Source organism: Epinephelus moara, chromosome 2 (genome assembly GCF_006386435.1).
Source record: "Epinephelus moara isolate mb chromosome 2, YSFRI_EMoa_1.0, whole genome shotgun sequence".
In the NCBI taxonomy this organism is placed as follows: Eukaryota; Metazoa; Chordata; class Actinopteri; order Perciformes; family Serranidae; genus Epinephelus; species Epinephelus moara.
In genome coordinates, this window is record NC_065507.1 from 1,770,869 (window position 1) to 1,798,369 (window position 27,501).

Sequence of the window (27,501 nt, forward strand, 5' to 3'; positions counted from 1 at the left end):
GACAATGAGTTCACTGTACTCCAATGGCCTCCACAGTCACCAGATCTCAGTCCAATAGAGCACCTTTGGGATGTGCTGGAACGGGAGATTCTCATCATGGATGTGCAGCCGACAAATCTGCAGCAACTGTGTGATGTCATCATGTCAACATGGACCAGAATCTCTGAGGAATGTTTCCAGCACCTTGTTGAATCTGTGACACCAAGAATTAAGATAGTTCTGAAGGCCAACGGGGTCCAACCTGGAGCTAGCACCTGATGAAGTATAGCTGGTGAGTGTATATACAATCCCACCTCAAAAAATCTGAACTATCCCTTTAAGGTCCCAGAACTGTTACCATTTTATTTTTCACAAATATCCAAAAGGAAAAAAACAGACAGAAAACAAAGCTAATAGTTTACTTTCCAAATTTTTATTATTAACTTTTTTGATTTATTTACAAACCAAACAGCACGGTACTTTACATAATCAAGATTTTTTTTTTTTTTTTTGGACAACAACAAACAGATGCTGCTGTGTGATACGAAGTGAGACAAAACTGGAACACATTCTAATGTGGAAACACCAGACTGAAGAGTTTCTCTCCAAAATGAGACATGATACAAATCCACACTTAAGTCTTTCAGACTGATTAACAGGAGAAAGTAATCACAAAGGCTTTTTAAATATGTCTAATTACTTTAAGTGACGCCTGCCTCCACATTTCACACCACAAACTGAACAACTCAGAAGGAACAGATGTTTAGTTCTTAAAACCATTTTCATTACTTTTCCCTTTCATCTAAATTTAATAGCCCCATAAACAAATACTGCTCCGTGCTCTCACACTGTGGCAGATATTTTGCTTTAATGAGATTTGAATGTGGGTAAAAAAAAAATAATTCTCAAATCCTGTCACTTACAATACTTGGGTTTTACTCCGCAGCCTGCAGACAGCTGTAATGGCCCTATACTCCTGCACACTGAATGTAAAATGAAACAGTACGAGCCGTCAAACATGCTTTATCTAAATCTCCATCATGGCTGCTTTATGTAAGAAAATATAAATGCTGAATCAGATATTCAGATTAGGATTGTGAGGAAAAAACAACCATAAATTCAGTCTCAAACCTGAAATCAGCCACACACAAAAACCCTAAAACACTGGATGTGATGTTCCTGATAACAGCGAGCTGCTGCAGGCTGACGGGAGCCGACAGCAGAGAGGGAGAGTGGACTTTTCCCTGCGGCGCAACTGGATGATGTATAGAGCGTTTAGTCCATTCAGACAAGTCACTGTCAACACTTAGCAGGCTGGAAAACACACACACACACACACACACACACACACTAGTCTATATGTTCACATGGCTGCTGGACGCTCAGAGCGATAATGGCTGCTGTCATAGAAAACACACAAGGCTGGGACAGGAGTAACGTGTGTGTGTGTGTGTGTGTGTGTGTGTGTGTGTGTGTGTGTGTGTGTGTGTGTGTGTGTGTGTGAGCAGATACTAAGTGGCCATGGTCGTGTGTGATCAAGCAAATAATTGAATGAATAAAGTTTTGTTTCTGTGTACGGGGAGGACAGATATTGAAATAGATGGGCATGCTTGATGGGTTCGTCTGGCAGGGTTTCCATTTAAATAATGGAGACAGAAGACATGGAGACAGGGAGAAGATACGCCACTTTTACACCGCCTGTTGAAGGCAGAAATATCGCGCCGTTATGCCACCTCGCCATTCCGTATATTAGGTACAATCATGGAATGGGGGGACAGAGTGGTCTCACCTCTGAGCCGGGACTGGAGGTGGCAACAATGTCAAAAACACGTGACCATGGGTGGAATGGATGTGATGTTTTTATCACGCATTATGTTGGTGACCCACCACAAGAAGGCAGCTGTTAGCTGTTAGCAGCTAACTCAAAGTAGAACAGCGGCCATAAATATCTGCAAATAATGAAATCAATGAGGTCCAGGAGCTCCTTACCCACCCTGCAGAGGACGAGATCAGCCGCCATACAACAGAGATGGTAAATGATTATTATTGAAATGCTGTGTCATTGTTATTGTTTAGAAAGTCCTGCTGATGTGTATGTTATGTGTCACACTGGAGGCCATGTCACGCCTCTTTTGCTTCCGTGATGTTGGCATCAAAGTACAGCATGGGGCCATTTCTGAAAACCCGCACCCACCCATACCTTTAAAGCTCAGTACCAGAACTGACCCATTACCCGTCATTTTGTCTCAGTCAAAGCCAAGGGCTCCAAGGGCGGAGTCAAAAGTTTCTGACAGCAAACGAGGCGATGGTGGAGGAAGTTGTAATATTGTACCTTTCAGTGGAGGCAGCTTGTAGACGACAGTGGTCTATGAGGCCATTCAATAAATCACTGCATGTGGATGGAGGATTCTTTTCACTACAAACTCATTCTGTGCTGTCATTTTGTAAATGCTGCCTCCTACAGTCGTATCTCACTTGAACTACACTGCACTGCCTCCATGACCTCCTGTGGTATCAGTATCTGAAAGCTTTCAGAAAACGTGCATAAATATGGACAAAATGAACGTAGAGTACAAAGAGAAGGCTCCATCCGTGTCCGTATACATTTCTAACTTAGAGCATTGTCACGGCCAGTAGCCACTTTGTATCTGTGTGCCAATGGGCATGTCAGTCTTTAAATGAGGTGTGGTCAGATGCATTGTTAACGTAACAAAACAACTGACCAGAATGGTATGGTATTTTCCAACACATGCTCACTCCAACCATGTCATAACTTGACGTTTGGTCATGGACTTCCACATCAAGATATGACGTCCAAGGTACCCTGGGTGTGTTGGTTGTTAACGTTCTGGTACGCCGTGTCAACTTCAGCCTGTTACATGCATTGTCTGTTTTCAAACTATACTTCGATTTTCAAAGGAAATGTACAGTTTGCATACAGTCTCTTTCAAAATAAACGTACTATGTCGGTAAAACACTGCAAATTGATGTTTTTCCTTCAACACCAAAAGCTTATGGTTACATTTAGGTAAAAGAGCAGGGTTTGGCTTTACAATCTACCCCCTCCTTGGTGATAGTCACTTGTTGTTGGGCCTATCCGCCACATATATATTGGTACAACACCGCAAATTGACCTTTTCTTCTCCTCAACAAAAAATGCAAGTGGTTGGGTTTAGAAAAAATGAACAGAGTTTGGCTTTACAGCAAACACCGGCCCCCCAGGTGATAGTCAGTGGTTGCTGAACCCATCCACCACAATGATGATTCAGATGTGCCTCCATAGGCGGGTTCACAACATACATACACACTGCTTGTCACACAGGGAAGTGCAGATGGGTTGCAGGTGGGTGAAATAATACATCATCAATGAAGAAAATGTTAATGAAATTCTCTTAAGTGTGAATGTAACAGGGAGCAGAGCTGCAGAGCACTGTATGCTATATTGACAGCATTTCCACTGCTTTCCGTCAGACAGACCAATCTGACAGGGAAGATATTTATAGCTTCAGTTCCTCATCTCTCATCAAAGCCACCACACCCTGATGAGAAAAACAGTAATTCTAGCTCACTAGACACTGGAGCTGTTGATCTACGACCGCTTTGATCAGTTAATTAGGTTGTGTTATTGTGTGAATTTGGTGCATCCAAAATAACCATTTTAAACACCAAAGTCACACAATAGCACAAACAAACTAACCAATGGAGGCAGCAGTAGAACAGCAGCTCCTGTGCTCAGCAATGTTAAATCACAGTTTTTCTCAATGGAGTCTGGTGGCTTTAAAGAGAGCAATATAATGGCTTCAGTTCCTCATCGGAAATCACTGTTTTATGGAAAGGTAAAGTGGCTAAAATATGTTTTGTTGCTGACCTCCACAGCAGTACATTGCTAAGCTTCCTTGCTGTACTTGAGACTGCTTCTCCAAACTGGGGGCGTGCTGACTGTAGATAATAAGCTGACTATGTATCTCATTCAAACCCACTTTAAAAAAAATCTGAACTATCCCTTTAATTAGCCAGCTGTAGCACATCTGTCCTTCTTTGCAGAAAAAAACCTGCCAAAATTTCTTTACAGAGACACAAAGAAACAGTGAAACAATTAAATAAAATCATTTCCATGCACAGTCTGTGATCTGATGGTATAAATTTCACTGGAACAAAGCTGGAACAAGCTTGATGACAAACCTCACAACTCCAAAAAAGTAAGACTGAGGAAACAATATTTTAATTCACATCCTTGTTTCTTTTTTACTTTCAAATTCACAACTTTGGTTTTGCCTGTTCAAAGGATCAAAATGAAACCCACTCAACAGGTGTCAACTCAAAAAAACACAGACAGCAGAGACGGGGAGTGCTCTTGTTGTGGCAACAGGGAAAAACACACAATATGTCTAATGAGACAATATTCGAAAATCACATTTTCGCATGTAAACGGTGAAAAGGCAAACAAGCCACTCCTGTAGCAGAGAACATCATTAGCATCAAATCTGTCCAAATATACTGTATATATATAGAAATATAAATACAAACAGGCAATAAAAATAAAAATAAAAAGAAACTGTGTGCTGCTGTCATTGATTTTACTCCCAGTGTATGTACAGTCAAGGCTTACAAAGCTCATAAAGTCAGGGGTTAAATCTCTCTGTCTTGTAAAGCAAACACTCGTTATTCTCTGCGTTCCCTCTTCCATCCAGTCGATCTATCTCTCCTCACATGTGCATTAAATCAGCCATCATTCTCTTTTACTCCACCAATATTAATCTGTATCATTTATCCGTCTGTTTACCAGATTGGTGTTTTTTAAACACTCCTCCATGTTCCCTCCTTTCGTCCATCCTTCCTCTTCTGCTCTACTCCATCTTGGACATCTCAAACTTAGTCGTCATGGTCTCCTGCAACAGATAACACACCATCGTACTGAATTACTCCTTGGTTACAAAAAAGAAACTCTGACTGTGATAATAATACTAGAAACTAGATTTATGAATCAAAAGTGTTTATAGTTATATAGTTATAGTTATGAACAGCTAAACGCAAAGCTAGGGTGAGAATATGGCCTCCATAGAGGGGTGGGGGATGTGATATTATTTAAATATGGAGATAACGGTGCAGACATTCATAATGTTGACTGAGAAGCAACACAAAGTTGTGTGAAGATTCAAAAAAGAAAGCTAGTGAAGTTAAACCCCTGGCTCCTTTCTCACCTCCACACAGCCCACCAATCACAGCCTAAAGCATGAATGTGTCTTCACTGGTTTCAGAAAGTTGCAGAAATTGTCGGACATCAAACCAATCATCAGAAAAAATGTTTATTTGCTTCTGCAAACCACAGATCTGTTTCAACATTGTTATGTAGCGGATAAATTGAAACTTCATGTCTCAACAATGCCATGGTTAACTCAGAACTAAGTCTGGCACTATCCCCACTGGAAAGCATTGTCACAGCAAATTAGAATAACCACTTTGCATTTGTATGCCGCACCAAACCAGTCAAGTTTCTCTTAGTTTACATCCATGTCTGTGAAAAAATGGATGCTTCACACATATCTTCTCCCAACAGCAGAGAAGATCTAAACAATCAGCACAGTTTCAAGATTAGAGTCACCAATTCAAATGTCTCTCCTATATGGCATTGAATAATGGCCCGAGAAGTGTTTTATGCAGAATATTGTGATGTCACAGTGAAGTTGACCTTTCACCTTTTGGATACAAAATGTCACTACATCATGATTTTATCCTATCAGACATCTGTGCGAAATTTTTGTCATGATTAGCAAATGAATTCTTGAGTTATGGCCAAAAACATATTTTGAGAGGTCACAGTGACCTTGACCTACAACAACCAAATTCTAATCAGTTCATTCTTGTGGATGTTTGTGCCAAATTTGAAGAATTCCCTCAAGATTTTCATGAGATATTGCAATTGCAAGAATGAGACAGACAAGGTCACAGTGACCTTTGACCACCAAAATCTAATCAGTTCATTGTTAAGTCCAAGTGAATGTTTGTACCAAGGCTGAATAAATTCCCTCATGGCATTCTTGAAATGTCGTGTTCACAAGAATATGATGGACAGATGGATAGGCAACCTGAAAACATCATGCTTACAGCCACAGCTATCACTGCTACAAAGGCATGAAAACAACAGTTTTTTGTGGCACTATCCCCACTGAAAAATCAGCAATGGGCTGCAAAAAAACACCCATGTCTGGAGGTTAAAAAGTGACTTGCTAAATCACAACCAGTTTTGTTGTTTGTTGGTCTTGAACAGTGGTCTGCAGTTTGGCAGGTGCTTCTCCTAGGTGTCACACCACCCAAAGTGTACTGCATCACTCTAGAAACATTAATATGATATGTATGAAATGTGCAAATGTAACATTTCCGTGGTTTGCAGAAGCGTATATTGCCAAAATTGTCTTCTGGCAGTTCGGCTGAGGACACAGCTCTCCCTAATCTAATGCTGGACAGATGTCAGGGTGGGGGCTTAAGTATTGGCCCCTTAAAATAATAATTCACAAACATTTTAAACAGTATTATCAATCAAACTAATGCAAACAGACTTTGATGGAGAACAAATAAAGGTATCAAAAAAGGTTATAGAACTATTCTTTCTAAAACAAAGCATTTTTTTGATTATCGTCCCCATCAAGGAATTGGTGTGTGCACAAAAAATTCATTCAGGAGAAATGCTTTGTTCACACAAAAATGCTGTGTTTGGATTTCCATGACCCCACGAAGGGATACAAGACACTTAGATAATGCTGACCAAGAATTTTCATAACTTTTTTTGGATGTTTTATGATCATTTTGCTGTCTTTTGTTCGGATTCTATCAAAGTCTTTTCTGCACCGATATGCTTTCATCTTTCAGGAGCTTCCCTCTCCTTTTCTGGGACCATAAAGAGCCTAGGAAGGTGAATATTCTATACAATTTTTATTGCTTTTTAATGAACTACTCCTTTAATATTGGTCCGAAAGCAACCAAAGGGGTTTAAGCTGCAGTGCCACTAATGGCCACTAGATGCTACTCCAGTGAAACTCTTGACTGTATTGCTGTGAATGAGAAGACCTCAAACATTTCTCCAGAAAATCGATAATTGTTTGCACAAGAAGCTCTCTGATGGTTATTTTCAATTCCTCATAATATTACTGAGATACTACTGTTTTTAAAAAGGGGGCATGTTTGAGCGTGTTTACTGGAGCCTTTCTGGCTGTAAAGCAAAACTCCAGGTTTAAAATGTCCCTTCAGAAACTCTGTCTGACCTCAGGGATGAATATATTCATGTTTTCATAGTCTATGATCAAAATAAGGTGACATTGCTGCTCCAGACAGAAAAGTGGACGGTTTACTGCCATTACTATCTTCTTCTCCACCGTTCTCCCTCCATCTTTAATCAGCGGCAGGCAATTTCATGGACCTGACGTCTCAGTATTTCAGACTTACTGAATCACCCTATCCTTCATCCTTCTCCATCCCCTCTTTTGTCCATCCCTCCCTCTTCTATTCACCCCTCAGTGAGGAGGCCGACATTGTTAAGATGATTCCTTTTGTTGCAGACATGATGGATGAAAACCACAGAGTGGCAGAGAAGATCACATTCCACATGAAGAAGCCAATTTGTCCAGTTTTAACAAGAAGTCCAGTCTGAAACAGAGCTAATTGTGCTTCGTGGTTTCAATACGAATTCACCATTTTTGGCAGGCTGACGGAGAAATGTGTCAGCTGATGGGCCGCTAAAGAAACTTTTCCTTTTTCTCCATTTCCTCCCTAAAAATTAGCAGGACTAATTGTGTCCTTTGTGGTTGCCTAATTCTATCAGAGTCTGTATATTAAGTAGTGTAAGATTCTGGGATGATAAAGAGTGCATGTGAATGTGGATCTAATGTTGAAGGAATCTTATTCGTGACAAAACAATAACCAAACAAGTGCTCTGATACTAGTGAAGCTATCAAAATCCAGGTTAATAACACTGAGAGCATATCTGAGCACTGGGGTGGTGGCAGAGTGAAGCAATTTCCCTTTAATTCCCTCCTTAATCATGATGAATTACATAATTTATCATTATAAGGATAATGGGCAGGGTAGGGTCTCCCTCTTAAATAAGAGAGTGCATTACATAATCTGTCATAAGGACTGAATAGTATGGAGTCAAAGCTGGAGAAGGCAGTTTAATTTTGGCTTCATTGGGTAAAACGTAAAAGCATTTGAGCATATTGTAATTCAAGTGGTCTGAGAGAAAACTAGACTCCTGCACCTCCTCTCAGCGCTGTTTTCAGACTCTAAAAAATGTGACCTGTGACGGGAGACTTTGGTCAATCACAGGTCGTTCCAGAGAGAGAGCTTTCCTATTTGATTGAAGTTGATTACCGTAATGTCCCTTTAGACCGTCCAAGTGGATCAGTGACCCAAAAGGGGGCAAAGCCTTGGCGATGGCCAGATGCCGGTCTGGTCTATGTGTATCACATGATACTAGTGATGTTTTAGCACAGCAAGCACTTCGCTTCTATTTTGCAATAGAAAGCTAAGACCACAGTATTGTCCCGTCAAAATTAATACATATTTTTAATCTTGAAGATCCACTCACTACCAAAAGTCTGTCTCATCCAAGAGACACAATAAAAACTAAAGTGATGGTCAAAGTTGTGACAGTGAAATTTAAGGTGTGCTGATGGATTCACGTCATCAACTCATGCATTGAGTAACATTACAAGTTAACGTTCCACCTTAAAAGTTGCCGGCAGTCGGCCCAGTGAATGAAGTTATTGTTTCTCAGACTCCAGCTGCTGTGAGAGGCAGCAAAACATCCTTTCATTTTATAGTTACAGTTTACTAATAAAACTCTCCACAGTATGAACAGTGGTTACATGAGCCTCAAAACCAGACACAGCTCAGCCCTGAGCAGAGTGACCGTCCTCTACTGACCAATCAGACTGCAGTGTTCACAGCTCCACCTTTTAGTACCAGATCTGTGTGCTAGGTACCCCAACAGAGGGGGGACCAAACATGGAGACGCTAAGGAACCGACCCCAGCTTTAAGGTGATTATTTCCCCTTAATTTCACCTTCTAATAAGGGAGATTCATCACATTGTCAGTGCTCACCCACATGTCAAACAGCCTGCAGTTTAAAATCACTGATGTGACAGAAAAATAAGTGACCTTCAATTACTACGACAAGTACACCTGATGAATCTGATGGAAACGATTTTAATCTAAGCCTACTCAAAACGTTTCCTCCTTCTTTCCTTAAAACAGAAACACCATAAAGGACACTGCAGTGTGCGAGGACTTAATACTTTCTATGGATTTAATATCTCTCAGCGTTCATACAGCAGCTTACATAAGAAATTGATTCTACATAAGAGGCACTCTGCTGATTGCTGGGTCACTTAAAAAAGGTTCAGCTAGAGATCAAAGAGTAAATAATTTAGAAAATGGTACGAAAGACAGTCAACGCAGAAGATAAACAAAATAAACACATATTAAATATATAAAAGACGACAAAGATGATTCTGACCGAGGATTTATGTTCAACATCAGATAAATCAGCTTCTTTCATAAAGTGTATTTGTGTTAAAGATGATCATTAATGTAGTAACATACAAAACGCACACACACACACACACACACAAACAGGCACGTCGTCGTCACATTGTTCTGCTCGCCATGACAACACAGAGGATAAACAACAGTGTGACGTAACCGTAGCAACAGCTGCTCTCTGCTCTGATTGTTTGCCGCCCCCTACTGCTCATAATCACAACTGCAAATAGGATAAACAAGTGTGTGTGTGTGTGTGTGTGTGTGTGTGTGTGTGTGTGTGTCCTGCAGACATATATAAATCTATATAGATATATATATATATATATATATGTATAAAGATATGTTATATTTTTATTTTATTTAATCTCTGTTTTACGGAGATTTTTTTTCAAGGGACACCTGTCCAAGACAGGCAGCAGTAGAAATTAAAACACATATTTACAGAGAGAAAAAAATAGCTGACATTTAATAATTGACATACTGTATACTATTTTTATCTGACCTCTCTGAATTTATGCCAACAGTTTTCAGTTTCCTGCTCACCAGCCAGATATGGGCAACAAACGATACTTAAAAACTATTTAACTTTACTCTGATTTTCAGTTTTGGGTTGCTGAATATTTTTATTTGACCCTGAAATGACCTCAATTCTGGATGAGGATCTAAAAAGTTTAATCTTCTCTTATTGTCTGTATTACATCATAATTTAGACAACCTAATGACTTACCTCATCAGAGTCCAGTAGCGGGGGCAGGGCGCTGTGAGAAGGAAAAACAAAGACTTTTAACATTAAATTTGAATAATTTATGATCATGTCTGATATGTAATAGTCAGTGCCAACATGCCGACTTTATGCTGATGATGACTTACACATCTGCCATCGATGTGGGGATGTTCTCTTCAACCCATTTCAGATCCTCATCCTGGAAAAATAATCAAATCAGCTGATGTATTTCCTCTGAGAATTTATTGAAAAAGAAGTATTATATTGCATGTGGGACTTTTGACTGACTGAGCTGCTAAAACTAATGATATCCCACATGTTTAAAGACAAGACTAGAATTGCACAACAGGTCAACTGGTGCTTTGTTTCACTCCTAATAAAAGCAAGTGCTGAATATCTGAGCTGTATCTGCAGTAGTATGACTCACATATATGACCTTTATAATTTCATCCACACAGAGACTCTAAACACACACACAAAACTCAAATTATACTTTTCATCGCTGAGGAGCTGTGAGTACAGTGGTGCTCTATCACAGTATTGTTCCTGACTCACCTACTGCACTCTGAACTGTAGAGAATTCAATCTGAGGTGAAACTGGAACTACCGCTGACAACATTTAAACAAATTAGTTTGGGAATACTAAATGAGAAAAGAATGCTGGAGAGCAAGTATGGTTTCAGTTTATTAAAAATGGCAGCTGATGTGGATCGCCACTCACCACTTTGTTGGCTTTGGCCATACCGTTGGCTTCATTTTTCATGCCCCTCATTTTCATCCCCTCTGCAGACAGACAGGAGTAAAAAACAAAGACACACAGATAAAAAGGAAAATATGAAAGTGAGAATGTATTAAAGTCACATTTATAACTTAAAATGAAGCATATTTCACTGAAAGCTGATCGTACACAGAAGCTGGTTTCGACTACATGAAGTTTTTATGTTTCATTTTTAGTTTAAATCAATAATTTAACAACTGGCTGAGAGACAAATATTAAAAAGTGTCACAGTGTCTCCCTAACTAACTATCTAACTAAAAAATAAAGAAAGAAATAGGAGAGCACCAAGAACATTCAAACAGAGGTGAGACAGAAAATAGCACAGAAAGAGAGAGAGGAGGCAACAGGTGAGCAAGGAAGGTAGGAGGAGAGGAGAGAGGAAGCAAGGGAGTAAAGGAGGAAGGTTTCTGACCGAAAGCCTCGTTCATCATGGGCTCCTTCTCCTCTTCCTCACTCTCTTCATCCAACAGAGGACTGAAGGCATACCTGACAAAGAGAGACAAAGACACTGGCTTTAATTTACAGTCAAAAAGAGAGCAAAGCTGTCAGAAGACGTCCCTGACATCTCCTGTTACCTCTGGTTATTGGCTGACGGTCGCCATAGGAACATAATGACCAATAGGATGGTGGAGAACAAGAAGCGCCAGAATGCGTCATCTATCCACAGCTCCCTCCAGTCCTGCAGACACAGATGGAGAGAGATGCTTTTAATGACAACACTTGAAAAGCAATCTGAAATCTTCATTTACAGGAAGAAAATGTTTTTTTTCTTTGCTGGCTGGAAAATCTCCCTGAGCAAAAAAAATATCAAAGAATGCAGTCGGTTGAAAAATTGATCAATAGAGGAGAGTCGCATAAATATCCTAATGAAGGTGACAAAACCATAAAATTAACACTTGCAATACAACACTCGTCCACAAGTTCCAAGAGATTGAGAGAAATTGGCTGGAAAAACTTCTTCTTCTTCTTCGTCACACCCCACATTCAGGGCAAACTATCCTGGTCACAACAGCAGTGTTACAGTGCAGACACATGGATGCCAGTCACTTCCACATTTTTTAGACGTGTTCAAAAAAAATTGGGGGATATGAAAAACCTATGTCCCTCCTGTAAAATGTCATCAGTTCTTTATTTTATCCTATTAGACATCTGTGAAGCTTTTTATCAAGCCGAGTAACCCAGGCTCTACATCCTGCTGAGTATTTCAAAAATCTCAAATACTCACAGACAGACATTTAGAAATCTTGAAGGTCCTGTAGGTCCAAATGATGAAGATTACCGATGCTGAAAAACACACACATGCAAGCTTTAAAGACGTGAAACATTTTTCAGCAAACATTCAAACACAAGCAGAATATTTTTCATACCTATGACAGCGAAGATGAGCGTGTTGGTGAAGTGTCTGTAGAGAGAGAGCTTCACCACGTTCCTCCTCAGCTTCAGCAGCTTCATCGTCTGAGCCAGACTCACAAAGATGTGACGACACAGTCAAGGAACATCAACGGCACATTCAATAAACACTACCAGCTGGATTTTGTTTTTTCTCTCTATTTAAGTTCTCTGTATCTGATTATTTTCTTCTGTTAATGACTGAGCAATGAAAAGGTTCACATGTCTACCCTCCCAAACTCCTGTGGTTGGAGAGGTTTGTACAACAAACAAGATACTATATTCTCAAGAGTTCTTTTAAACATTTTACATGCTGCACATTGTAGCTCCACAGGATTTCTGCTGGACACAAAAAACTATACGCATAGACGAACAAAGCAGAAGAATAGGGAAAATGAGAGAAAGTGAGAGAGAGAGAAAAAACTTTCAGTTGTACTAAAAAGGGGAATGTGCAGTAGCGGATATCCACCAGCAGAGGGTAGAGTCGAGCACAGCCAGGGGAATAGCAGCCAGGAGAACTACATCATCTTCAGCCTACAGGGAAAGAAAAGAACGACAGAAGAACAGATAAAAGGAAGATGGAGAGAAGGAGGCCAAGAAAGCAGGATGTGAAAAAGGATTAAGAAAGTTTGAACGCTAGGGGAAGAAGAGGAAGATGTGGAGAGGCAAACGAGACGGAACAGAAATGCAGACACAGAGTGCCACACTCAATAAGCTGCTACAGTTCATTCTAAAAAAAAAAGAGTTTGTTTCGCTAAACTGGGTGTACCAGGTGGGTGGGGTTTATCCCATCAACAGAACAAAACACGGACAACATCCTGGAGTCAAATCTGCTGAGCAAACAACATGCCTAAACATGCCTAAACCCAGACAGACAGACAGACAGACAGAAGAGCAGGTTTCTGCCTGTTATCGCCCTCTAGTGGCGGGTACAACACAACATCAGCAGCAGGCTGGGGTGCTGACATCTTCAAAAAGTGTCCGTTAATAAAACTATAGTTACTTTGAGACTGTGAAATCAGGCTTGATACCAGGCTTGGTAACACAAATCTGTGACGCTGTTGTGAGAATTTTCTACTTGTATGGCGGTGCATCTGTTTTGCTCTGCAGTTACACCTCCAAGACACTAGTCGGCAGTCGGGTTTCTGTGAAGGGCAGTAAAGTTTGATAACTCACAAGATTCACAGACAACAAACTGTCTAATATTAAGCATGCTTTCCGCACAAAGACAACATGCTAATGTTTATAGCATTTCAGCATGGTATTTTACATTGTATAAATTAGCCTTGTGGCTAGCAGAGTTTTTCTCTACTCATATGAATCCAGGATAAATTACACACACATTTCTTATCTGTGAAATAAAAATAAATCAAAACTTTGTCTCCACTGAGGGAAATTGTTTTTCAGTTTACAAAAATAAACAGGAGGTTGCTGCGACCTACAGTCACATTTCTGTGGAGTTGCATGTCAGGCTAGGACATAGGGTATGAGTCTACGCAGAGTCTACGCTGTAGGTACAACACAGGAGTATGAATCCCTGATATATAGTTTTGCGGTTGTAAACTTGGTGGTCCCCTTTACGGATTCTCCGTTCATCGTGGACGCATATGAGGAAAACAAAGCTTTTTGACAAATTCAACACAACACAGGGAGAGTAACTTAAATACAAATGGTCGTTTTGGGGGTGAAGTATTCTTTTACACTTTAAAGAATTAATGAATTACTGGTCACCGATGTGGTCAGTGCTCAATCAGTGTTCATGTTAAAGGATATCCACCAGACAACACAGGAGTCAGTGAAGGCCAGCACTATGTCACACAACAATGTACTGCTGTTTTTCTTGCCTCGATCCTGGAGAGAGAAACAGGTTAGAGACACAAACACACACACACACAAATACACACCGTGCGTGTGACTTACAGCGTTGACTCTTAGGATCCCCTCGACGATGGAAAAGATCAAGTAGAGCAGACCGACTCCGACCACTCTGTGGAGCAATGCACCAAGTCGGGGCCTGGAAGACAAACAGATCCCATCACCCTGAAATAACGTGTGATCATAATGTTTCACATGTTATAGTCTGAGGGATGATCTGAAAGTGATCTTTACTCAGGTCCTTTTCGTACTTCAAATTTAAGTTCATGAAAAGGTGAGAGTTATAAAGTTGGTTTTAAAAATCTTACGAGGAAACCTCATGATGTTAAAACCACTAAAGAGAGAGCACTGTGCTTACTTGACGATGCCATAACCCAGACTGGCGATGATCACCAACACCCTGGCCAGAGTCCTCTTCACCGCAGAGAGCACCTCAGCAAACACCACAGCCCCCTGGACTGCAGGAGGACACATTACTTAACACATGCCGGGTCAAAGGTTCACCCTCCATCAGTCCAGAGAGAAACCACCTCTGCATCCTCACCTACCTGACAAGCCGTCGTATCTGATGCTCTGGAACTCGGCGTAGTAGACAGCTTTTTCCAACATGCCCAGGAAGATGACTCCCCCGATCCAGAACTGGATCCTGAGCAGATCCCTCCAGTAACACGCTGACAGCACCAACCACAGCACTGCCAGCAGCACGTACACGATGCACATCACCATGTAGAACTGGGGACACAATCCCACAAAGAGAAAATAGAGTTTGTCAAATATTAAAGATGCTTTTTAAAATGAGTTTTGGAGTTTCAACTTTGACCTGTTGAAGTGTAATTAGCGGCACTCATGTATTCCTGTAGGCCCTGACTGGTCATTAAACAGTGTTTGAACCTTGTTTTTTTAAATGCTCATTTGAAGGATAAGTCTGGTGATGTCTTATATTTTCTTTAAGGGCGTAGGTTTGCATATGGAAACTAGGGACATGTCCCTACCAATATTTTGAGAGGACAAAAGTGTCTCCCCTAATATTTGAGCAAACTTGTTCGCATCAACCTCGTACCTCATGTCCTGATTTGTGATGTGTTTTTAAATATGTATGTCTTAAGCTGGAAGCAATGAGCTGGGGCCGAGGTGCCACAGACAGGAAGTCAGAAACTATTAGAGCATCACATCGTTGGTTTGAGTCTAAACATGGAATTTGTTGAGAAAAACTACAATCAACAATAACACTAGACTTCTCTTTAAAGATGAATGTTTGACTTCTGTTCTTGAAGTGTTATTTTGTGTTTAGTGTGTGTGTGTTCTTACCACCATCATCGGCCACTCAGAGGCTGATATGTAGTCATGGGGACCCTTCATGCTGACCTGCACTGCAAACACAAAGAGACACTTTCAGATTGGCAGTTCAATCAGCTCATGATCACGCCAAGCATGGCTTTACTGCTGTGCTGTGGTGGTGATATGAGTCATGCGATCATACAGTAGTTTGTTTATAGCCTTACGTTAGCTTTTTACTTGATTGATTTAGGCTTCAAACATCATAAATGTGGTGTTCATGAGTGAAGGTTATCTTGCTGAACAAAACATCTAAGTATCATAAATGTTTGTTTGCCAAGAGTTTATTTTCTGCAATAATCCAAAATTCAATGGAGAAATCCCATTGGCTTTTTGAAGAGGGCACCAGGGCGACCCTCATGTGTGCATAAACTACAGGTTATTAAGTTTGTTTTAAGATACAAAAATGTGAAATTATCAGTTGTTGGTCATGAGAAGCAGGCAATTATCCTTTATCGGTATCGCCGAAATCCATATCATACATCCCTAGTGAGCAGGACAAGCTCTTTGTGCATTCATCTGTGTAACAAAACTGTGTGATTCATTTGACTGTAGGCTTTCTGTAGGATAAGTTTGCACTGTGCCGCTCTCTTCTGTTTGTCAGAATACAGTCAAGTATTTTGTTTGGGTGCACAAACGCATCACGATGGCGGCATCCATAAAACCTGCAGTGTAACAGAAATCTGGTGCAAATGTAGCATCTGTCTGCTACATTTTCCGTTTCCCAGCAATGGAAACAGGAAATGACTAATGGTTAATGGTTAAACAAATGAGTGGTAATGTGTGTATATGTGTGTGTGTGTGTGTGTGTGTGTGTGTGTGTGTGGGGTTTATTTGTGAGTTTGACTGACACTGTAGGCTCCAGGGTGCGGGGGGGTTGGCGGAGGCTGGGTTCTTTTCTTTGATTTCTTTGATATTCAGGATGAACATGTAGGGTCCGTCCTCCCAGCTCAGAGCCACAGCATCGAAGTGACGATGAGCAGGCGGCACCTGAGCAAACACACGCAGGAGGTTAGATTATATGATTATATTATATATAGTAGACATTTGTGCAAAATGTTGTCATATTTAGAGGATGAATTCTTAAGTTATGGCGAAAAACATGTTTTGTGAGGTCACAGTGACCTTTTTTTTTTTTTTTTTTGTTAAGATATTTTTTGGGCATTTTTAGCCTTTATTTGATAGGACAGACAAGCGTGAAAGGGGGAGAGAGAGAGGAAGTGACATGCAGCAAAGGGCCACAGGCTGGAGTCAAACCTGGGCCGCTGCAGCAACAGCCTTGTACATGGCGCGCCTGCTCTATCCACTAAGCCACTGACGCCCCTGAAATGTAACTTTTCCATATTAAAATATCTGTTGTTATTGTCTGTATGTTTTATGTTATAGCCACTTTTTTACAACACACTTTTTAGATTTAGATTAGTTGTTTTTATCCAGATAAAGGATTTTAGTCATCGGACATCTGGATCTTAAGTTATCTGAGAAACAAGCTGGTCCATTACTGTTGGAGACAAAAAGACCTCTGTGGATAATTTAGCTTCACGTAAAAACCTCCTGAACCCAAAAGGAATCCTAACTGGAGAAACTGACTGCAATGACGACATTGCTCCATCTTTTTTTATTAATTTGAGGGGCGGAAAATTACATATTGAACATTTAACAGAAACAAAAAGTAATTGCCTGTTGACACCTGACTGCTCAGTCCGAGCCTGGACACACATACAATGTCACACTTGTGGTATTTAGGCTAGAGCAACAGATAAGCAGCAGAAAATGGATGGATGGAGCTAAAATGTCACCTGACAAGATTGCTGGCACAGTGTTCCAGCTTTGCATGATAAATACGGTTGTGTAACGCCCCATTTATGTATCCTGGGATTCAAACCAGCAACCTTGCCTCACCCGTTGTAATAAGCAGATTTAACTAATCCAACTGGACGAACCAGACTGACCTCTTTATCAGAGACGGAAGCTTTTCCTGTTTCAGCCGAAGCACCTTCCTTCTCTGCAGCAGCCTGAGACACAGAGAGCAGTGGAACCAGTGAGTCAAACATTTAATAATTCAGCATCTAAAGAACATGAATTCTTCTTCAAGAAAACTTTTTAGAGAACCCTGAATTCTGCGTGTTTCACTGCAGGACAGAAACAATAACAACGCTGCAGGAATCGATAACACAGAGAAAAATGATCTACTTCCATTATTACATTAATTTGATTTAATCAGGGGCTTAAAACCCTGTTGTCTTTGTGCTGCTTTCTTTTCTTCCCAAATATTTGTGCAATTTCCTGTGACACAGTACACCGTATGCACAAAGAATTTTCACCAGTGATGCTCAACAAATACGACCCCAATCGGCCAAATAGGGGCGCTATAATTACGGCCAAGAAATGCAATTTTAGAAAGGCCTCGCCCCTTGCACCATAAGTCTGCTTGACTTGAAATTCGACACACACACTTCTAGCTCAATGTTCTCTACAGAAAAGCCTCAAGAACCACTGAGGTCTGCCTCTGCAGATTTTCCGCCATTTTACATTTTTTTGAAAAATATATTTATGACATCTCCTAAACCTTAGGTCCGATTTGTACCCAATTTTCTGTGTATCACCATTGGACTGAGCTTATCAAAAACTATCAAAAGCTTGTCGCTATCTCACTGTGTTTTGAAGATATTGACCGATGAACATTAAAGGGACGTGGCTCACAGCTTATAAGACCTAACTCCAAAACCATTGGGCTGCTCAGTATGAAACTTTCATGTGCTGATGTCCACATAAGTACCTGAAATATAACCTGAAAATTTCCTTCAAACTGATTAATAGGGGGCGCTACACATGAAAAAAGAAAAAACAGGTGTGGCATAACACAAATCAGACTGTAAATCAGGAATTTACATTTCTTACAAAACTCACAGGATATGTTTCATAACAATGCTGAACCATGTGTGTAAAATTATTCTGAAACTGCTCAATAGGGGGGCGCCACTATTTCCAAACAAGTGCACTGGCCTGTTGAAAAAGATTTGTCCATAAATCGATCAAAGTTTGTCCAAACATCAACAAACTCACTGTTTTTTTTGTTTTTTAAATAAGCCGCTGAAGCTTGTCCCCAAAATGTTTCTTCAAGTGACCAATAGGGGTGACAGTGGTGCCAAAGAAACGCTTGGCCGGGCAGGATTAGATCATATTGTATATTCATTATTTATAATATTTATATTTATTTATATTTTAGCCATAATACTGTTGTATTCTCTACTGCACATATAAGAGCTTCCTGTGCCATGAGCTCAACCGCCCTATTTCTTTTTCATGCTTCATGTTAAACTGTATGTTGTAAAGTTTTTACTGCAGGTTCTACTACATTATGTGTATTATTATATGCCTTGTAAAGTGTGGCATAAGGGTGACATGTATATAAAACAGATTAGTCGACATGCCTGATTGTAGACTGACTAAACAAATTTTCTGTTGGGATTTTTGAAATAATTACACCTAGACAAGGGAGCTTGCAAAAATATTGGTAGTGTTAGTCTTGAGTTTATCTATAGAAATAAATCATCTTGCAGAGTAAGTCAAATTAAACAATATTATTTGAAAATTATAATCAGAAATGGTCAGGAGAAAATCTGTGTAAACCAAAACTGAGGACATATAGTCTAATTAAGTATATATACTGCCCAGAGCACTGTGTCATCCTTGACTTGAGCAGAGGTCTGTCTGTGCCCAGGTGAGATGTGGTATCCTGCCTCTGGCAGTGGAGAACAGACGTATTCATTCAATTCCAGAGGAGAACATAAAATGTCTCTTGTGTGACCTCTGAGAGATTAAAACGAAATACACTTCTTGTACTACTGTCCACTTTATTGCAGTCTCAGATATAAGCTTTTCCTTAAATTGTCTGCAGATTGTCCTGATTTGTTTGTTTGAATGTAGACTTGAGTTTATTGTTTACAGACAAAATGTTTCAGTTAGCTCAGTTTGTGTCAAATGCTTACCAACTGCCTATGTTTGACACTTTAAAGATATGGTTTGCACCATGGTGTTATTGCTCTTGTTTCTAATGTTTTGTAATGTCATGTAGGCCCATGTGGGCCAAGCATCTTTTGGTGTATGACAGAATTTTCTTTAGTGCATGTTCTACTTTCTGATCTGCTGCCTGAGTGAACTGGGTGTACACACCTTTGGTTTTGGAGGCTCCACCTGTCTCCTCCTCCTGCCTGAAGTCTGCTCTGTGATTGGCTGACAAACAAACAGAAAACGAAAATATGTTTAACATAGCTGGTGATTATAAATGAAACAATTCTGAAAGATTCTTAAAGATAACTGCAATCTGCAGCTCCTCCAGGACGTTGCAACGTTGCGATTGCAAACATAAATGCAAATTCAACCAATCCCCATGAATTCTGCACAATCTTGCAATTTTGTCCAGTCACCTCAACTTCTCTGCAAACATGACCATACATCATAGTTCCCTGTGAGTTTCACCTAACATAGCAGTTCCCTGCACAAGGCTTCACACTCACTTCCTTGTTTTTGTTTGTAAAGATGCAAACATGCAACACCAACGTCTCACATTTACCAACAAAAACTACTACTAAAAACTGTGCAAAGCAAATCCCTGATGTTATGCATGACAGCAGGGTAAACTGCACCGTATGCAACCTTGTGGTGAAACAGAAATGGAAAGTCATTGATTGAGAAAACTTTTTTACGGCAACGGCTGAAATGTGTTGCCAACAGATAAAGCATCATGATAGAGGATGTTGCATCAGATCTGCTGCTCCTGCTGAAAGAATCAATGTGAGTTACATTGAATATGTGGGCTAGTGATGACGTTAGTGTAGATAAATCACAAACTCGGATAAATGCACTGTTTTTTTCTCACTGGAACAAGTCACAGTGAAGCTGACCTTTGACCTTTTGGATATATAATGTCATCACTTTGTCATTTTACCCTAGTAGACATTTGTGCAAAATGTTGTCATATTTAGAGGATGAATTCTTAAGTTATGGCGAAAAACATGTTTTGTGAGGTCACAGTGACCTTTTTTTTTTTTTTTTTTTCAAAGATATTTTTTTGGGAATTTTTAGCCTTTATTTGATAGGACAGATGAGTGTGAAGGGGAGAGAGAGAGGGAGTGACATGCAGCAAAGGGCCACAGGCTGGAGTTGAACCCGGGCCGCTGCAGTAACAGCCTTGTACATGGGGCGCCTGCTCTACCACTAAGCCACCAACGCCCCAAGGTCACAGTGACCTTTGACCAACAAAATATAATCAGTTAATTCTTGAGTCCAGTAGACATTTGTGCCAAAATCAAGGAAACTCCATCAAGGCCTTCTTGAGATGTTAAGTTCAAGATAATGAAATGGATGCAAGGTCACAGTGACCTTGACCCCTGACCACCAAATTCTAATCAGTTCATTGTTAAGTCCAAGTGAGCGTTTGTACCAAATTTGAAGAAAATGCCTCAAGGTGTTCTTGAGATATCGCATTTACGGAACAGACGGCGGGATGGACAACCCAAAAAAATGTATGCCTCCACCCTTGGCTATCACCAGCACATAGGCCTAAAAAGCCCATGAAATCCTGGAGGGACTGAATATGTTGGTTAAAACCAGCTACTTTCAAATATTTCTATCACTCTGTGTAACAGACAGTAGACACAGAGACACGTAGATTTAGTAGAAACACTGGTACTGTAAAGTTCAGTGCACACACAGATTCTTCATTGTTATTCTAGCAAACAAGAACCAGTTTGACGTTCAGAGCTGAAACGGACCTGAACAGCAGAATATGATCCTGTCTGACACAAGGTGTGGAAACAAAAGACAAGGGCTGTGACTGATTGTTATCAGAGAAGAGGCCTGAAGAGTCTGGAGAGACTCCAAAAACATCCTCATACTACAGCAACACAGGAAATAATGCTGGATTTCACCTCTCAGAACAATAAAGCTGTGCTTATAGTTGTGCATTAAGGTTGCCTGTATTAAAGCTACACAGCAGTTGATAGCCTGAGCTGTGATTGGTCAGCTCAGACTACTGTTTGCAGAAGCAGGAAATGTCTCACCTGTTGCTGCGGCGCTTCCGTCAGTCGTGTTATCGTCTCAAATGGATCCAGGCTGAACTGTGTTGTAAGACAAAGACTTTAAAACAGAATCACCACATACACTCACTTTATCACTTATGTGTTTGCACTGTGAGTCAATGTGTACACTGTGTGTGTGTGTTGTGTGTGTGTGAGTATCACCGTGTTGGGGCGTATGTGTGGCTGGCAGACGATGGCCTGATACTGGTGAAAAACGTAATATCCACTTCCTCCTCCTGGTTTGACCTCCGTCGACTTGAAGTAACTTCCTACCCGCTGCGCCTGGAGGTAAACAAACCAACCAACAATAATAAACATGACAAAGAGATGTGTTATTGATTTGTATAAGACTTATATCTGATAAAGGACTTTAGTCATCAAATGTCTGGAACTAAAGTCATCAGAGAAACAAGCTGAGCAAACACAGTGGCAGCTCGGCTCCAGCCCCTGCCGTGCCAAACAGCATTTGAGAAACACTGGTTTTAAACGTGAAACTATTTTATTCAGTGTTTTGACCGGTTTAAAACACCTGGTCTGTTTGTCCTGGAGAGGAAGAGACCACTGTGGATAATTCGGCTCATGTTAAAAACCTCCTGAACATCTGGATCTAAAGTTATCCGAGAAACAAGCTGAGCAAACGTTAGCGGCAGCTCAGCTCCAGCCCCTGCCGTGCCAAACAGCATCAGAGAAACACCGATGTCTAAAGTGAAACTACTTTATTCAGTGTTTTTTTTTATGGTTTAAATCACCTGGTCAGTTTGTCTTTGAGAGGAAAAGACCTCTGCAGATAATTCGGCTCCTAGTAAAAACCTCCCGAACAATGAACACTGACAGAATCCTAACCAGGAGAAACCGACTGCAATGCTGCATCTTTTGTTAATGGTTTGATTGAGACACGTAGCGGCAGACGAATACATATTGTGCATTCAAACTAGACAGAAAATATCTGAGTATTTTACCCCACACTGTGTATGAACAAAGGACAAACGCAGTGGAGAGCAGAGCAGATAAAAGACTTGATAAGTAACTTTATAAACTAAAATTAACTTAATAAATAACTTTGTCATCCACTTCCATTCTACTTCAGCACTGGAGATAAAAGTTGATGTATTTAAACCTATTTCAATTTCTTTTTGTAATTTTTAAAAATAAATCAAACAACCGCAGGTCTCCCGTTTCCCTGTCTGCATACCAGGTGGGCCTCTGCAGGTTAAGAATAAAAATGTGCCTGCATTAATGCTTCCAGGCACTATGTAAATACATATTTATGTTTTTTCACATCTAAACCAGAGCTACAATCCTCAACCCGAGCTGAGCTCTCGGGTTGAGGATCTGAACACCTAAAGAGAAGTCAGGCTGCAATTAACGATTAATTTACCAGTTAATCTGTAGAATATTTTCTCAATTAATTGTTTAATTGGCTAATCGTTGCAGCTCTGAACAGAAGACAGGTGTAGAGTACAGTAGAGTAGAAAACAGTGTCTTACGTCCAGGCTGAAGACTTCATCGTAGCAGTGCGAGTTCCTCAAATACCAGGAAACGTTAAACTGGACGGGTGACGACACGTTACAGTTCTCTGCCACCACTGACCCCACACACACACACACACACACACACACACACACACAAAATACATTGAGACACATCTGTCAAGTGTGGAATGGAAATGAAGTATAAGATAGAGTACATGAGATAAGCCAGTCCATTAAGAGATTTAAAAACTAAAAGCAAAATTTTAAAATGAATTCTAAAATGAACAGGAAGCCGTTGAAGAGCCTTCAAAACCAGAGTAATGTGTTCTCCATGTTTAATCTTTGTGAGTAGACATGCTGCAGCATTTTGGAACATCTGCACTTTGTTTAAAGGTTTCATTGAGAGGTCTGAGAACAAGGCATTAAAGTGGTCCATAAAAGACATAAAAGCACGGTCAAGTTTTTTAGTGTCTTCTTTAGATTAAAAAAAAAGGTTGCACACAAGAAATATTTCTAAGATGGTAAGTACGTTTTTGTTGATGTTTCTCTCTCTTGGGGTTCAAAACACAAAATGACATCACTTATAAAATCACTATAAAATGTCATCATTTCATCCCTTTATCATCTCAGACATTTGTGCTAAGTTTTGTCATAATCAGTGGATGAATTCTTGAGTTATGGCCAAAAATGTTTTGTGAGGTCATGGCGACCTTTAACAACCAAAATCTAATCAGTTAATTCCCACCACGGCTATCACCGGCGCGGAGGCATAAAAATTAACACCAGAAGAAGACGGGGATCTTTATGGACTTACATTTGAGATTGATGTAGGTGTTGTTGAACAGAGTTTTAGTGAAGAAGAAGGTGTGGTTGTGCTTCTTAAGAGTTTCCTGGAACAAAATAAACACAAACAACTGATTAGATTTTTTTCTAAAGAAAATAATCTTTGTGTCGGACAGTTTCAATGCTCACAATGTGTCATGACACCTCACACACATGAGTGCTGACTAAACCTTAAGTATAAAAACTATTCACTGAGATAACATAACTCTGACTAGGAAAAGTAAAATTACACTACTCAAAATTCTGTTTGCAGATTTGAAAAACACTAGTTTGAACTCTTGGAGTCTCTTAAAACCATCAAAATAAAACAGTTTAAGAACAGAAAAATGTTCTGTGATCCAGCTGGTGTTGTGACGAGTGGCCCTTTTCAAGAACTAAAACATATCGCTGAGCTTCTCCGTCTTTATCTTAAATCAAAGTAGCGTCTTTTTACCACGACACTGGGCAGTGAAATCTGAACACCTGGTCACTGTCACAGAGATAAAACAATGACTCATTTGTGAGCATGCATTCATACCAGGTGCTCTCAAAGTCTAATGTAAGCTGGAGGTGAATGCTTGTGACAGAACTAAACTTCTAATTATGTTACAGTGACAAGATGTTTAAAATGTGCTGTCCAGTGTGACGATAGATACTCATTTATCTTACAATACAAAGAGAAACCTTCAGTATCGTGTTTAAGCTTTTCGGGAAGTGCACATTTGCGTAATTCCTAAAAGCCAAGCAGTGCTTCCTCTGTGATATCTGGCATGTGTGATTTTATTGTCAGTTGTGTTACTGATTATTTATTTAGACGTACACACACCCCTGAAGACAAACACAACAGGAGGAGAGAGAGAAAACAAGGGACTTCTTACTAAAACCACTAAAAACAATTTTGAAAAGGTTTTCTTCCTACTGAAGGGAAGAAATAAGACGGAGAAAACTGCAGGAGGAAAATATGACCATCAACTCACTTTCAGTTTGAGTAGAAAAAAAATGGAGGGTCATTTTTTCCCTGGTGCCTGGGTCATTCATACAAGAAGATCAATAATTTAGTCCTTTAAATAAAAAATAATAATTTCTAATATAACTTCCAATACAAACTGTGTCTTTAGAAAATGGCTTTCATATAAATTAATTCATGTTTGCTCTAAATCTACTGTTGTTTTATTCTACTGATGTATATATTAGACTTAAATTTTCACACTTACAGCCTCAACACAGTGACGACACATGTTTATTTTAATATTTCAATTTTTATATCTTTAGTACCAGTGTTAAACACGGTAGCATAATGTACATTTTATTTTTATTTTAATGCACATTTCATTGCTACTTTATTTTATTTTATTGCTTTATATTTACACTCTTTAATTTCATACTCTTATTCTTTACATCGGAGCGACTATAACGAATCATAATTTCCCCTCCGGGATCAATAAAGTATTTTTGATTTTTTTTTTTTTTTTTTTTCTTTTAAGATATTTTTTAGGGCATTTTGTCTTTAATGGACAGGACAGACAAGCATGAAAGGGGGAGAGAGAGGGGGGATGACATGTAGCAAAGGGCCACAGGCTGGACTCGAACCCAGACCTCTACGGCAACAGCCTTGTACATGGGGCGCCTGCTCTACCACTAAGCCACCGACGCCCCAAGTATTTTTGATTTTGACCAAATAGTAAAACAGTAAACTGCTCTCATTGCACCGCCCTGTATAAATAAAGGTTAAACGTATGAATGAATAAATTAGTTTAATGGATGGATTTCAATTTTCAGAATCAATAAATATTTAAGACATAAACATGCTCATGTTTGTGAAGCTGATAATATTATTTTAAATTATATCATATATATCAATATCACTCTACATACAAAAGAATGCATGCCAAAACATTAGGGGTGGGGAAAAAAATCAGTACAGCATAGTATCACAATATTTTTGTGTGGCAATATCGTATCGTCACACAGTGCGAAGTATCGACTTTTTATGATATAAATCATTAATATGATAAATACAAATCACAATAAAATTGTATCATGACTTAAGTATTGTGATAATATCTGATGATTCCCACCCCTACAAAATATATCTAAAGTCCCAGACTTTATATAAATCATATTTTTGGACTGTAATTATTCCTTGATGAGTCCCTCAAGGGGAAATTCAATTTTTTCTCTCTGTTGTTATTTTCCAGATTACAGGCCCAAAATACAGACACATGCATGAACAGGACCTGTTCACATGCATTAAAGGAACAGTTCAGATTTTTTGAAGTGGGGTTGTACGGGGCATTTATCTATAGTCAGTGAATTACACAGAGCTGATGTTAGTCGGCACGGCCCCAGTTTGGAGTATACTTAATTTATGAAGAGTCAATTCAAGTATGTCAAACACCTCAAGCTCCTTGTATAAACCCTGTGCACAAATTCTCAACACTGAGGGGAACATGTCCCTGTGTCCCCCCTGAAATCTACACCTGTGTAATATTACTTTATACACCACTCAGTTAGGTAGCTTGTGACTTTACCCCTGAGGATCGATAATGATAATTTGTATTTGTAATCTAAACCTGTAACTAACACATTAAATAAATGTAGTGGAGTAAAAAGTATAAAGTATAAAGACACAGAAAATGAAAGTATTCAAGTACAAATAGCTCAAAATTTGCTTAACTACATGACTTGAGTAAATGTACTTGGTTACTTTCCACCACTGTAAACATCTGTCTGCTGTGTCACCTATTTCACACACAAGCTTCACAATAAAACGAGCTGATTGGACTGAATCTGATGAACGTTGTTTACACCACATTTAACTTCGACCTGTATAATTACATGACAAACTGTCAGCTAACGCTAAAACAACAACACGATCAACATCCACTGTGTCAGCTCCAACAAATACAAACAGGAAACCCACGCTGTCGACGTTCACGACCCATTTCCCCGGTTCGGATACGGCACCGATCGGCCCGATCAGACCCGTCAGCACCAGCAGGAGCAGCGCCGAGGACCAGAGTCCCGGCCCGGTCAGACCCGGACCCGAGGAGCTCGCCATTTATGAGCCAGGAGGAGAGAAGACACCAGCAACAGAAAGAAGCCACCGCGACAACTCACAACAAGCTACTCGGTACTTCCTGGTTCCGGCTGACGTCACCAGAGGAGGAATGATGCCTTCAGAGGCCGTGGGACATTTAAAGATTAATTCAAGTATTGACTTGTCATGTTGTAAAGATGAACATCTGTTCTTAGCAGTGGTGGAAGAGGTGCTCTCGGATCTTTTTTCGTAAAACTTGTAATACCACAGTGAAGAAATACTTTGTTTTAAATAATAATAATAATAATAATAATAACAATAATAATAATAATAATAATAATAATGATAATGATAATAATAATAATAATAATAATAATAATAATAATAGGCTAATGATAATAATAATAATAATAATATAATAATGATAATAATAATAATAATAATAATAATAATAATAATAATAATA

At 39.6% G+C, this 27,501-nt stretch overlaps 2 protein-coding genes across 3 annotated transcripts in view; both read right to left on the bottom strand.

Moving 5' to 3' along the window:
- Window positions 1-4,179: 4,179 nt before the first annotated feature.
- zgc:162698 (Transmembrane protein 87A-like) lies at window positions 4,180-27,138 on the bottom strand. 2 transcript variants are annotated; one of them, XM_050065621.1, is made up of 21 exons: window positions 26,919-27,138; window positions 23,988-24,063; window positions 23,189-23,286; window positions 21,864-21,983; window positions 21,684-21,740; window positions 19,795-19,854; window positions 17,571-17,633; window positions 16,470-16,608; window positions 15,592-15,653; window positions 14,832-15,015; window positions 14,642-14,741; window positions 14,329-14,422; window positions 12,872-12,942; window positions 12,387-12,493; window positions 12,245-12,303; window positions 11,595-11,698; window positions 11,432-11,505; window positions 10,963-11,024; window positions 10,388-10,440; window positions 10,245-10,275; window positions 4,180-4,868 (listed from the first exon to the last, which is right to left on the bottom strand). In XM_050065621.1, the coding sequence occupies exons 1-21, from the start codon at window positions 27,054-27,056 to the stop codon at window positions 4,827-4,829; spliced, it is 1,794 nt and encodes a 597-aa protein (XP_049921578.1). In that variant the 5' UTR covers window positions 27,057-27,138; the 3' UTR covers window positions 4,180-4,826. The 2 variants fall into 2 exon arrangements, with proteins under 2 accessions (XP_049921578.1, XP_049921569.1); XM_050065612.1 differs by lacking the exon at window positions 12,872-12,942 and adding an exon at window positions 14,180-14,259.
- LOC126400799 (scavenger receptor cysteine-rich type 1 protein M130-like) overlaps window positions 27,057-27,501 on the bottom strand; it is a 17,149-nt gene continuing 16,704 nt past the window's right edge. Inside the window, exon 10 of the mRNA XM_050061761.1 lies at window positions 27,057-27,172. Within this exon, the coding sequence (XP_049917718.1) occupies window positions 27,057-27,172 (116 nt within the window). The remainder of the gene's footprint in view (window positions 27,173-27,501) is intronic.